This window comes from Somniosus microcephalus, chromosome 12 (genome assembly GCF_052327205.1).
Source record: "Somniosus microcephalus isolate GS21.2 chromosome 12, FLI_Smic_1.0, whole genome shotgun sequence".
Taxonomy (NCBI): domain Eukaryota; kingdom Metazoa; phylum Chordata; class Chondrichthyes; order Squaliformes; family Somniosidae; genus Somniosus; species Somniosus microcephalus.
The window spans coordinates 168,273,550-168,287,270 of NC_140998.1; the positions used below are offsets into that span (position 1 = coordinate 168,273,550).

General features: G+C 49.7%; 1 protein-coding gene across 1 annotated transcript in view; it reads left to right on the forward strand.

Moving 5' to 3' along the window:
• Positions 1-8,450: 8,450 nt before the first annotated feature.
• The window catches only part of nusap1 (nucleolar and spindle associated protein 1), a 44,325-nt gene continuing 39,054 nt past the window's right edge, over positions 8,451-13,721 (forward strand). The window contains exon 1 of the mRNA XM_086003810.1: positions 8,451-8,565. Coding sequence (XP_085859936.1) covers positions 8,491-8,565 — 75 coding nt within the window. The 5' untranslated portion in view covers positions 8,451-8,490. The remainder of the gene's footprint in view (positions 8,566-13,721) is intronic.

Here is a 13,721-nt window from a genome sequence, read left to right on the forward strand (position 1 = left end):
TAACTTTAGTTGAAAGTGAATGTCTGGGGAATACGCCTGATCCGGGGTAGCCCTAAAGGGGCTAGGGCTAGTAATTATCCCTTCATGCTCTCGTCTGACAAAACTGCTCACTATTTCAAAATCATTCTGGAATGCAAAGATAACCCCCGGTTTCTATTCTCCACTGCTAACTGCCTTCTTAAACCCCCACCCCCGCTGTCTCCTCCACACTCATCTCCAACAACAAGTGCAAGGAGCTCATGGACTTCTTTGTCTCTAAGATTGAGACCATCCAATCAGCTGCCTCTGCCACTTCCTTCCTCTAGCCCACTGGACCAAACTTCCTCTAAGGTTCGCCCCTGCCCTAGCCCTGAACTCACATTTTTCTCCAGTTTCTCTCTGATCTCCCTTCTTGACCTCTCCACGCTCATCTTGTCCATGAGACCCACTTCCTGCTCCCTCGACCCTATTCCCACTAAATTGCTGACCACCCAACTTCTACAAACCTAACAATGAAAAAGCTGTGAACAGCATACAGGCTATTGAGATAAGATAAGTTGTTGGCACTGAACCAATAGCCTTATTGAAACAGGAGGTTGGAGGCTCCTGACATCTGAGTCTATGGAAAAAAGACAATGGTACACCCAGTTAAGGTGTTATAATTACACTTCGGAAAGCATTTGAACTGTTGAACGGGGTGAGGGGTGGTTTCCGCACGTCTTACAAAGCCCAGGGTCACGTGCTTTTTTAACCGCTTTCTCAACCTGCCCTGCCACCTTCAACGATTTGTGCACATATACCCCCAGGTGTCTCTGTTCATGCACCCCCTTTAGGATTGTACCCTTTAGTTTATACTACCTCTCCTCGTTCTTCCTACCAAATTGTATCACTTTGCACTTTTCTGTGTTAAATTTCATCTGCCACGTGTCCGCCCATTCCACCAGCCTGTCTTTGTCTTCTTGAAGTCTATCACTATCCTCCTCACTGTTCACTATACTTCCAAGATTTGTGTCATTTGCAAATTTTGAAATTGTGCCCTGTACACCCAAGTCTAAGTCATTAATATATATCAAGAAAAGCAGTGGTCCTTGTACTGACCCCTGGGGAACACCACTGTATACCTTCCTCCATTCTGAAAAACAACCGTTCACCACTACTCTCTGTTTCCTGGCACGGTAGCATAGTGGTTATATTACTGGCCTAGTAATCCAAGAGATCTGGATTAATGATCTGCAAGACATGAGTTCATAATCCCACCACAGGCAGCTGAGGAATAGTAATTAAATAAATCTGGAATTAAAAACTAGTATCAGTAATGATGACCATGAAACTACTGGATTGTTGTAAAAACCCATCTGGTTCACTAATGTTCTTTAGGGAAGGAAATCTGCTGTCCTTACCTGGTCTGGCCTATATTTGACTCCAGGCCCACAGCAATGTGGTTGACTCTTAACTGCCCTCTGTGGTTCAAGAAGGTGGCTCACCACCACCTTCTCAAGGGCAATTAGGAATGGGCAATAAATGCCCACAAAAAACAATGAGGTAACAGAGAGGGTTGATGTGGTGTATATAGACTTTAAAAAGGTGTTTGATAAAGTGCCACATAATAGGCTTGCCAGCAAAGTTGAAGTCCATGGAATAAAGGGGACAATGGCAACCTGGATACGAAATTGGCTAGGTGACAGGAAACAGAGAGTAGTGGTGAACGTTTCATTTTTTGGACTGGAGGAAGGTGGACAGGGGTTGGTTCTAGGACCACTGCTTTTCTTGATATATATTGACTTGGACGTGGGTGTACAGGGCACAATTTCAAAATTTGCAGATGGCACAAAACTTGGAAGTATAGTGAACAGTGAGGAGGATAGTGATAGACTTCAGGAAGACATAGACAGGCTGGTGAAATGGGTGGGCATGTGGCAGATGAAATTTAACGCAGAAAAGTGCGAAGTGATACATTTTGGTAGAAAGAATGGGGAGAGGACATATAAACTAAATGGTACAGTTCTAAAGAAGATGCATGAACAGAGAGACCTGGGGATATGTGTGCACAAATTGAAGGTGGCAGGTGATGCGCTATCAATTACTCAAAAGACTGAGGTTAAGCGAGTAACTAACAGGCTTTTATTAACAAGAGAATGAAGGTGTGCCTCGAGTGGTCGACCAGTCCAGAATACAGAGGGACTGTGGAGCAGTCACCTTTATACCTGGACTCGTGGGAGGAGTCAGCCGAGGCATGTACAGACATGTACACAGTGGAATACAAACAGTGGTTTACCACATTCACCCCTTGTTTAAAAATGAGTCCGGCGGGGTGAAGTGTATTAAAAGTTTGTGTATTGGAATCTCTCCGGAGGTCTTGTCTGCCGCTGTGATCGACGTGGCGACGGCAGGGGTAGCGAAGCTTCCGGCGTCGAGTCCCGCGTAGGCTGGGGCACTGGTGTGTAGTCCTCGTGGGTGTCGAGCGGGTCGCGGGGCCCAGGCGTGCCGTCTGCTGGGGTTGGATATCAGATCGTGGTGGGGGGGGGGTGGTAGTGGGTAGTGGGTTACTGGGGCCCCCGAGGGTGCGAGGTCTCGTATGGAGACTGTGTCCTCCCGCCCGTCCGGGTACGCAATGTAAGCATACTGGGGGTTGGCGTGGAGGAGGTCGACCCTCTCGACCAGGGGGTCCGTTTTATGGGTCCTCACGTGTCTTCTCAGTAGGACCGGCCCTGGGGACGTCAGCCATGGCGGTAGCGATGTCCCCGATGTGGACTTCCTTGGGAAGACAAACATTTTCTCATGAGGGGTGGTGTTAGTGGCAGTGCAGAACAGTGACCGAATAGAGTGGAGCGCATCGGGGAGCACATCCTGCCAGCGGGAGGTCGGAAGGCCCCTAGACTTTAAGGCTAGCAGGGCGGCCTTCCAAACTGTCGCATTCTCTCTTTCCACCTGTCCGTTCCCCCGGGGGTTGTAACTAGTGGTCCTGCTTGTGGCAATACCCCTAGCGAGCAGGTACTGGCGGAGTTCGTCGCTCATAAACGATGAGCCCCGGTCGCTATGGATATAGCTGGGGAAACCGAACAGGGTGAAGAGGTCGTTCAGACATTTAATGACCGTGGCACTGGTCATGTCCGGGCAGGGGATGGCGAACGGGAAACGGGAGTACTCATCAATAATGTTGAGGAAGTACACATTGCGGTCGGAGGAGGGGAGAGGCCCTTTAAAATCAACGCTCAGGCGCTCGAAGGGGCGAGTGGCTTTTATCAGGTGAGCCCTGTCTGGTCTATAAAAGTGCGGTTTGCACTCAGCGCAGACTTGGCAGTTCCTGGTCATGGTCCTGACCTCCTCAATGGAGTAAGGCAGGTTGCGGGCCTTGATGAAGTGGAAGAACCTGGTGACCCCCGGGTGGCAGAGGTCATTGTGGAGGGCCCGCAGTCTATCGATCTGCGCGCTGGCGCAGGTGCCACGTGATAGAGCATCCGGGGGTTCATTGAGCTTCCCGGGCCGGTACAAGATCTCGTAATTGTAGGTGGAAAGTTCGATTCTCCACCTCAAGATCTTGTCGTTTTTGATTTTGCCCCTCTGCTTGTTGTTAAACATAAAAGCAACTGAACGCTGGTCAGTGAGCAGGGTAAATCGTTTTCCGGCCAGGTAGTGCCTCCAATGACGCACAGCCTCCACAATAGCCTGGGCCTCCTTCTGAACAGCGGAGTGTCTGGTCTCCGGGCCCTGGAGGGTTCGTGAAAAGAAGGCCACGGGTCTCCCCGCCTGATTAAGGGTAGCGGCCAGGGCAAAGTCGGACGCGTCGCTTTCCACCTGGAAGGGGATGGATTCGTCCACTGCGTGCATGGTGGCTTTGGCAATGTCTTCCTTGATACGGTGGAAGGCTAAGCGGGCCTCTGCCGTCAAGGGAAAAGTGGTGGACTTGATCAGCGGACGGGCCTTGTCCGCATAGTAGGGGACCCACTGGGCGTAATAGGAGAAAAATCCTAGGCACCTCTTCAGGGCCTTGAGGCAGTGGGGCAGTGGGAGTTCCATAAGGGGACGCATCCGGTCGGGGTCGGGACCGATGACTCCGTGTTCCACAACACAGCCAAGGATGGCGAGGCGGGTTGTGCGGAATATGCACTTCTCCTTGTTATACGTCAGGTTCAGGAGTTGGGCGGTGCAGAGGAATTTTTCGAGGTTTGCGTCATAGTCCTGCAAGTCATGGCCGCAGATGGTCACATTGTCCAGATATGGGAAAGTGGCCTGCAACGCATTTTGATCGACCATCCGGTCCATCTCCCTTTGGAAGACGGAGACCCCGTTGGTGACGCCAAAGGGAACCCTAAGGAAGTGATAGAGGCGGCCGTTTGCCTCAAAGGCAGTATACTGGCGGTCCTCAGGGCGGATGGGGAGCTGGTGGTACGCTGATTTCAGGTCAATGGTCGAGAAGACGCGGTACTGCGCGATCTGGTTGACCATATCAGCTATGCGGGGGAGTGGGTAAGCGTCCAGCAGGGTGTAGCGATTTATTGTCTGGCTGTAGTCGATGACCAGGCGCTGCTTCTCGCCGGTCTTAACGACCACAACCTGGGCTCGCCAGGGGCTGGTGCTGCCCTCAATAATCCCCTCCTTCAGGAGCCGCTCCACTTCGGTTTTAATGAAAACCCTGTCCCCGGCACTGTGTCACCTGCTCTTTGTGGCGATGGGCTTACAGTCGGGGGTGAGGTTAGCAAACAGTGGGGGGGGGGGGTGACTCTGAGTGTGGAGAGGTTGCACCTGGTGCGCGGCGGGCAATTTGGAAGCTGCTGGCTGCGGACTGTGAGTGGAGGGAGGGGTCCACCGTACGCCATCGTAACACTTTTAAGGTGGCACTGAAAATCTAACCCCAGTAGAACGGCAGCGCAGAGGTGGGGCAGGACCAGAAGTTTAAAATTATCGTACACAGTCCCGTCTACTAAGAGTGTCACCACGCAGTAGCCGCCAATGTCCGCCGACTGTGACTCGGAGGCCATAGAAATCCGCTGGTGCGCAGGCAGGACTGGGAGAGAGCAACACCGCACCGTGTCGGGGTGGATGAAGCTCTCCATGCTCCCAGAGTCAAAAAGGCAGATCGTTTCATGACCATTTACCTTAATGTCCATTGTGGACCGGGCCAGTTGGTGCGGTCTCGCTTGGTCCAGCGTAACGGAGGCCAGCGTAGGGGTCGGTGTGTCGCTGCGGGTATCAGATGAGGCGGTGTTGGGGGCCTGCTGCGTCCCAGCTGGCGTCCAAGATGGTGGCGTTCATGATCCCCATGTGGCTGGAGGCGTCCAAAATGGCTGCTGTTCCGGTGGTTCGCACATGGCTGGGGAGGCCCAAGATGGCGGCCCGCACGGCCCACACGCGGCGCTGCTGGGGTTTGGGGTGGCTTTGGCCCTGCAGACGCTGGCGTAGTGTCCCTTCTTCCCGCAGCCCGAGCAGATCGCATTTTTCGCCGGGCAGCGTGCTCTGGGGTGTTTGGCCTGGCCACAGAAGTAGCATTTCTGGCCTTGGGGCACTGCTGCGGTAGTTGGGCCGTTGCTGGGATGTGGCTGGGGTGGCACGGCGCTATGAGACGGTCCTACCGTGTCCCAGGCTGTCGTTCCCCGTGGCGCCCACGGTGCAGAGGAGTAGGCATCCATGCCCCGGGAGGCTGCGTCCAATGATAGTACGAGTTCAGAGGCCTTGTTGAGGTCGAGGTCACTCTGCTCCAACAGTCGCTGTCGGGTGTAATTGGACCTGTGGCCCGCCACAAAAGCGTCCTGGATAAGTTCCTCTGTGTACACGGCGGCCTTTACATCCTTACAACCACAGGCCCGGCCAAGCACAGACAGTGCCTGAAGGTATTCCTCAGTCGATTCCCCAGGTTGTTGTTTACGACTCCCCAGGAGGTGCCTGGCATACACCTCGTTCACTGGGCGCGTGTACTGGTCCTTGAGGAGCTTGAGAGCAGCCGTGTACGAGGTCGCATCCTGGATGACCGAGTACGCTCGGTGGTTCACTTTGGAGATCAGGACATCCAGTTTGTCCTCATCCGATTTGACCGTTGCAGCGGAGGCGATCAGGAATTTTTCGAAGCACTTAAGCCAGTGAGCAAACTTGGCGGATGCGTCCGCCTCCCGATGGTTTAAGTCCAGGCATGCTGGTGTGAGGATCTTCTCCAATATAAAAAAATCTTGTTAATAAAATTGATGCGCTATCAATTACTCAAAAAACTGAGGTTAAGCGAGTAACTAACAGGCTTTTATTAACAAGAGAATGAAGGTGTGCCTCGAGTGGTCGACCAGTCCAGAATACAGAGGGACTGTGGAGCAGTCACCTTTATACCTGGACTCGTGGGAGGAGTCAGCCGAGGCATGTACAGACATGTACACAGTGGAATACAAACAGTGGTTTACCACAGCAGGGCAGGTTGAGAAAGCGGTTAAAAAGGCTTACGGGACCCTGGGCTTCATAAATAGAGGTATAGTGTACAAAGGTGTGGAAATTATGATGAACCTGTATAAAACACTGGTTCAGCCCCAACTGGAGTACTGTGTCTAATTCTGGGCACCACACTTTAGGAAGGATATGAAGGCCCTAGAGAGGGTGCAGAAAAGATTTACAAGAATGATTCCGGGAATGAGGGACTTCAGTTACGTTGATAGACTGGAAAAGCTGGGGTTGTTTTCCTTGGAGCAGAGAAGATTGAGAGAAGATTTGATAGAGGTGTTCAAAATCATGGGGGGTCTAGACAGAGTAGATAGAGAGAAACTGTTCCCGTTGGTGGAAGGGTCGAGAACCAGTGGACACAGATTTAAGGTGATTGGCAGAAGAACCAAAGGCGACGTAAGAAAAAACTTTTTTCCCTAGCGAGTGGTTAAGATCTGGAATGCACTGCCTGAATGGGTGGTGGAGTCAGATTCAATCTTATTTTTCAAAAGGGAGTTGGATAAGTATCTGAAGTAGAAAAATTTGCAGGGCTATGGGGAAAGGGCAGGGGAGTGGGACTAGCTGAGAGCCGGCAAGGGCTTGGTGTGCTGAATGGCCTCCTTCTGTGCTGTAACCATTCTATGATAACTTTCAAAAGTGAATTGGACTATATTGGCACAGAAATTCGGGTCTCCACGGGTGAGTACACACGGGGTACTCACCCGTAGGCCCGATGGAAGTGCCGGTTTCGTGCATGCACTGCGCATGCGCGGGAAACCGGCACTTCCGTTCCCCTGAAGGAAGGGGTTCAGAGTTCGAACGTGTGCGCGGGAGAGGCTGCGCGTGCGCATCGAACTTAGTTTTTTTTTGCAGGTTTTCCCGGGAGGGTAAGTCTCCAGAAGTTACACATATAAAAAGCAGGCGTAAGGCCTGCTTTTTACAAGGTAAGTGGTGAATTAATTAAAATTAAAACATTTTTTCCACAGCTTTATTATTTTTAAATATTTTAAAGCAAGGTAAGTTTATTTTTAGCCCCGTTAGAAAATAAAATTATTTTTTTCAAAAATGTAAATTATTGTTTAAAATAGTTATTTCATGTAATTTATAGTTTTAAAAAATGTGATTAAAAAAAAATTTATTTGAAGATTTAGTGGTGTTTTGGGGCTTATAGTATTTATACATTTTGACAGCTCTTCCTGTCAAACTTATGAATGAAGCATTCCCTGCTACCATTGGCTCCCCATGGCCCACGTGATCCCAGGGGACGCATCGAACTAGCTGCGCCCCTGGGATACGCAAGCACTGCGTGCCGGTAGTTGGAGCAGGCCCAGGATCGGAATTCCACATGGGCCCACAGCTCAACGGCCGGCGCGCAAGGTAAGTGCAGGTCGGGGGCTTACACCTGCGGGAAGCCCCCGACCCGAATTTTGATTCTACTCTGCAGCTGACTGAATCAAATTACTCATTGCTGACAAGGTGTGCGTGTAACAACAGAAAATGCTGGAAAAACTCAGCAGGTCAGGTAACATCCGTGGAGAGAAATTTGAGTTGACGTTTCAGGTCGAAACCCTTCTTCAAAACTGGAAAGAAAAGAAAATAGATCGAAGGCAAGACTGCGATCGAACAAAAGAAGAAAAGAGACAATAAAAGGTATTCGAAGCCAGACGAGATGGTAATCTGCCCGTGGAGACAAAAGGCAGCTGCCTGTATGTTGTCCTCGCAGATCCCAGTCCCTGGGAACACAGACTGCAAGGACTTGTCCTGAGTGGACAACTCCCATGTCTATCTTAAATGGCAGCTGGAAGCTGGCGATCTGATTGGATGCTTGGAGCAGTTGTCCCGCCTTAAAGCGGCCCCCCCTCCTCTCCGACTGATTGGACCCAGCGAGTGTCAGTCAACGGGGCGTGCGCGGGTGGCTGCACTTCCATTGGATGCGAGGCCGAGTGAGGGGGGCGCGGATAAAGGAGATCGTTAACCAATAAGAAACGGCTGTTATGCAACTCGATTGTTTTGACGGCCGCAGGCGCGCCTGCGCTCAGCCAATGGGTGGGCTGGGAGGGAGAATTTAAAAAGGGCGCGGAGACGGTTTGCGAGTGGCGGGCCGGAGGACAGGACATGGCGCTGGAGAGCTTGAAGTACGCCGAGCTGCAGCGGCTGGCCAAGCAGTGCGGACTGAAGGCCAACCTGAAGGTGAGGCGGGTGGGCGAGAGCGGCGGGCCCGGCAGCGGAGAAGGGGAGCGGCGGGCCCGGCAGGGGAGAAGGGGCGCTCCGGGCCCTCTGGGAGAGATGGCCGGCGGCGGTGGGGAGCTCCCGGGCCCTCTGGGAGAGGCGGCGGGGAGCTCCCTGCTCCGGGCCCTCTGGGAGAGATGGCTGGTGGCGGTGGGGAGTTTCCGGGCCCTCTGGGGGAGAAGGCTGGCGGGTGTGTGCGGCGGGGAGCTCCTTGGCTTCTGGGAGAGAATCTAGAGCTGTCTTTTGTCTCCACTAATCCTATCACCATCTCGTCTGGTCTTGACTACCTCTTAATGTCTCTCCTCTTTTTTGTTCTCTCCCAGCCTGGCCCCTCAACCTATTTCATTCCCTGTGCCTCTATTAGTCTTGAGAAAGGGTTTTGACCTGAAATGTTGACTCTAATTTCTCTCCATGGATGTTACCTGGCCTGCTGAGTTTTTCCAGCATTTTCTCTTATCTGGGAGAGAAGGCTGGTGGCGGGGCGCTCCCTGCTCCAGGCCCTTGGACAGATGGCTGGCTGTCCTGGGCCTGTCTGCCAGATGGGCGGAGAGATTCCTATCCTTAAATTAAAGATTAATAGAATGGTTAGGGAGGAAAAAGAGGGGTAGAGCTAGCTTAATAGGGGATTCTATTGTAAGGGGAATAGATAGGTGTTTCTGCGGCTGCAAATGAGACTCCAGGATGGTGTTGCCTCCCTGGTGCAAGGGTCAAGGATGTCTCCGAGCGGCTGTAGAACATCTTGGAAGAGGAGGGTGAACAGCCAGTTGTTGTAGTGCATATAGGTACCAACAATATAGGTAAAAAGTGGGATGAGCTCCTAAAAGTGGAATATAGGGAGTTAGGAGGTAAATTAAAAAAATAGGACCTCAAAGGTAGTAATCTCAGGATTGCTACTAGTGCCATGTGCTAGTCAGTAGAAATAGAAGGATATTTCAGATGAATATGTGGCTAGAGGAATGATGCAAGGGGGAGGGATTCAAATTCCTGGGACATTGGAACTGGTTCTGGGGGTGGTGGGACCAGTTCAAACTGGACGGTTTGCACCTGGGCAGGGTTGGGACTGATGTCTGGGGGGGGTGGGGGGAGTGTTTGCTAGTGCTCTGGGGGAGGGTTTAAACTAAAATGGCAGGGGGTTGGGAACCTGAGCAAGGGGACAGAGGAAAGGGAAACAAGGATAAAAGCAAAAGATAAGGAGAAAAACAAGTGGCAGTCAGAGAAATCAATGGTTTAAATCAAACATGGCCACAGTAAATAATAATTCTAATAGGTCTGAGTGTTTAAAAAAAACAAGCCTGAAGGCTTTGTGTCTTAATGCGAGGAGCATTTGTAATAAGGTGGATGAATTAACTGTGCAAAGAGGAAAACGAATTTGATTGGGATTATGGAAATGTGGCTCCAGGGTGGCCAAGGCTGGGAACTCAACATCCAGGGGTATTCAATATTCAGGAAAGATAGGCAAAAAGGGAGGTGGGGTAGCATTGCTGGTTAAAGAAAGGATTAACACAATTATAAGGAAGGATATTAGTGCTGATGTGGAATCTGTATGGGTAGAACTGAGAAATACCAGGGGGCAGATAATGTTAGTGGGAGTGGTATATAGACCTCCAAACAGTAATGTGGAGGTTGGGGATGGCATTAAAAGGGAAATAGAGAAGTGTGCAATAAGGGCACAGCAGTCATCATGGGTGACTTTAATCTACATATAGATTGGGCTAACCAAATTAGTAACAATACTGTGGAGGAGGAATTCCTGGAGTGTTTATGGGATGGTTTCCTGGACCAATATGTCAAGGAACCAACCAGAGATCAGGCCATCTTAGACTGGGTATTATGTAACGAGAGGATTAATTAGCAATCTTGTTGTACGAGGCCCCTTGGGTCGGAGCGATCATAATATGATCGAATTCTTCATTAAGATGGAGAATGAAGTAGTTGACTCAGAAACTAGGGTCCTCAATTTAAATAAAGGAAACTACAATGGTCTGAGGAGTGAGTTGGGTAGGATTGGGGAATGGCACTCAAAGGGTTGACTGGATAGGCAATGGCAAACATTCAAAGACCAAATGGATGAACTACAGAAGTTGTTGATCAGTTTGGCAAAAAAAAGTGACTCAACTGTGGGTAACAAGGGAGATTAGGGATAGCATTAAGATCCAAGGAGAGGACCTATAAATTGGCCAGAAAAAGCAGTAAACCTGAGGATTGGGAGTAGTTTAGGATTCAACAAAGGGATTAATTAAGAAGGAAAATAGAATGAGAGTAAGCTTGCAAGGAACATAAAAACTGACTGACTGTAAAAGTCAGCACGGTGGCATAGTGGTTAGCACTGTTGGCCTCACAGCGCCAGGGACCGGGTTCGAATCCGGCCTCGGGTGACTGTGGAGTTTGCACATTCTCCCCGTGTTTGCGTGGGTTTCCTCCAGGTGCTCCGGTTTCCTCCCACAGTCCAAAGATGTGCGGGTTAGGTTGGTTGGCTATGATAAATTGACCCTTAGTGTTAGGGGGATTAAATACGTGGGGTTACGGGGATAGGGTGGGATATGTGTAGGGGTTACGGGGATTGGCTGGGATATGTCGGTGCAGGCTTGATGGGCCGAAATGGCCTCTATCTGCATCTGTGAAAAGCTTTTATAGATATGTGAAGAGAAAAAGATTGAAGTCAAGCGTAGGTCCCTTGCAGTCGAATCAGGGGATTTTATAATGGGGAACAAAGAAATGGCAGACCAATTAAATACATATATTGGTTGTCTTCACAAAGGAGGACACAAATAATCTCCCAGAGATGCTGGGGAACATAGGGTCTGATGAAAGGGAGGAACTGAAAGAAATCAGTATTTGTAGGGAAATGGTGTTGGGGAAATTGATGGGATTGAAGGCTGATAAATCCCCAGGGCCTGATCCACATCCTAGGGTACTTAAGGAAGTGGCACGAGAAATAGTTGATGCTTTGCTGATCATCTTCCAGCATTTGATGGAATCTGGAACAGTACCCATGGATTGGAGGGTAGCTAATGTTACCCCACTATTCAAAAAAGGTGGTAGAGAGAAAGTGGGGAATTACAGACTGGTAAGCCTGACATCGGTAGTGGGGAAAATGCTAGAGTCTATTATAAGATGTAATAGCAGAGCACTTTGAAAACAGTGACAGGATTGGACAAAGTCAACATGGATTTACAAAAGGTAAATTGTGCTTGACTAATCTACTGGAATTTTGAGGATGTAACTGGTAGAATAGATCAGGGAGAACCAGTGGATGTGGTGTATTTGGACTTTCAAAAGGCTTTCGATAAGGTCCCGCAAAAGAGATTAGTGTGTAAAGTTAAGGCACATGGGATTGGGGGGCAAGGTATTGACTTGGATAAAGAACTGGTTGGCAGACAGAAAGCAAAGAGTTGGAATAAACTGGTCTTTTTCCAAGTGGCAGGCAGTGACTAGTGGGGTACTGCAGGGATTGGTCCTTGGGGCCCCAGCTATTCACAATATATATTAATGATGATCTAGACAAGGGAACTAGATGTAATATCTCCAAATTTGCAGATGACACAAAGCTGGGTGGGCGTGTGTGTTGAGGAGGATGTCAAGAAACTCCAGGATGATTTGGACAGGTTGGGTGATTGGGCAAAAGCATAACAGATGCAATATAACGTGGATAAATGCGAGGTTCTCCACTTTGGTGCCAAAAACAGGAAGGCAGATTATTATCTGAATGGCAATAGATTGGGAGAAGGGGAAGTGCAACGAGACCTGGGTGTTCTTCAGCACCAGTCGCTGAAGGTAAGCATGCAGGTGCAGCAGGTGGTTAAGAAGGCACATGGCATTTTGGCCTTCGTAGTGAGAGGGTTTGAGTACAGGAACAAGGATATCTTGCTGCAGCTGTACAGGGCCTTGATGAGACCACACCTTGATTATTGTGTGCAGTTTTGGTCACATTATCTGAGGAAGGATGTTCTTGCCATGGAAGGAGTTCAGTGAAGATTCACCAGACTGATACCTGGGATGGCAGGAATGACTTGAGGGATTGGGTTGATTGGGCTTGTACTCACTGGAATTTAGAATGAGGGGATCTCATTGAAACTTATAAAATTCTGACAGGCCTGGACAGACTAGATGCAGGAAGGATGTTCCTGATGGTGGGGGAGTCCAGAACCAGGGGTCACAGTCTAAGGATAAGGGGTAAGCCATTTAGGACAGAGGAGGAGGAATTTCTTCACCCAGAGAGTGGTGAACCTGTGGAATTCTCTACCACAGAAGGCAGTAGAGGCCAATACATTCAAGAAAGAGTTGGATATATATTTCTTAAGGCTAAAGGGATATGGGGAGAAAGCAGGGACCGGGTACTGAATTTGGATGATCAGCCATGATCGCATTGAATGGCGGAGCAGGCTCGAGGGGCCGAATGGCCCGCTCCTGCTCCTATCTTCTATGTTACAGCACGGAAGGTCATTCAGCCTGTCAAGCTCCTGCCGGCTCTCTGCAGGAGCACTTCAGCTAGTCCCACCCATTCCCAGTAGCCCTGCAGATTTTTTTCCCTTCAGGTATTTATCCAGTTCCCTTTTGAAAGCCACGATTGAATCTGCCTCCACCAGCCTTTCAGGCTGTGCATTCCAGGTCACAACCACTTGCTGTGTAAAGTTTTTTCTTTGGTTCTTCTGCCAATCACCGTTAAATCTGTGTCTTCTAGCTCCTGACCCTTCTGCCAATGGGAACAGTTTCCCTCTATCCAGACATGATTTTTAACACCTCTATCAAATCTCCTCAACTTTAATACAATAGCAAAATACTGTGGATGCTGGAAATCTGAACTAACAGAAGACACTGGAAACACTCAGCAGGCCAGGCAGCATCTGTGGCGAGAGAGAAACAGTTAATGTTTCAGGTCTAGGACCCTACATTAGAACTGGGGAAAAAGCAGGAGATGGAACAGATATTAAGTGGGTGCAGAGACAGTGAGGGTGGGAGGAAGGATTTGAAGGAACATACTGTGCTTATGTAAGAGGCAGGAAAGATGAAATGGTGCAAATGGGAATGGCAAAATCATACACATGAAAAATGGGGGCAGGGGTTATAGTTTGAAATTGTTGAACTGAGTCCAGAAGGCTGTAAAGTGCCTAATCGAG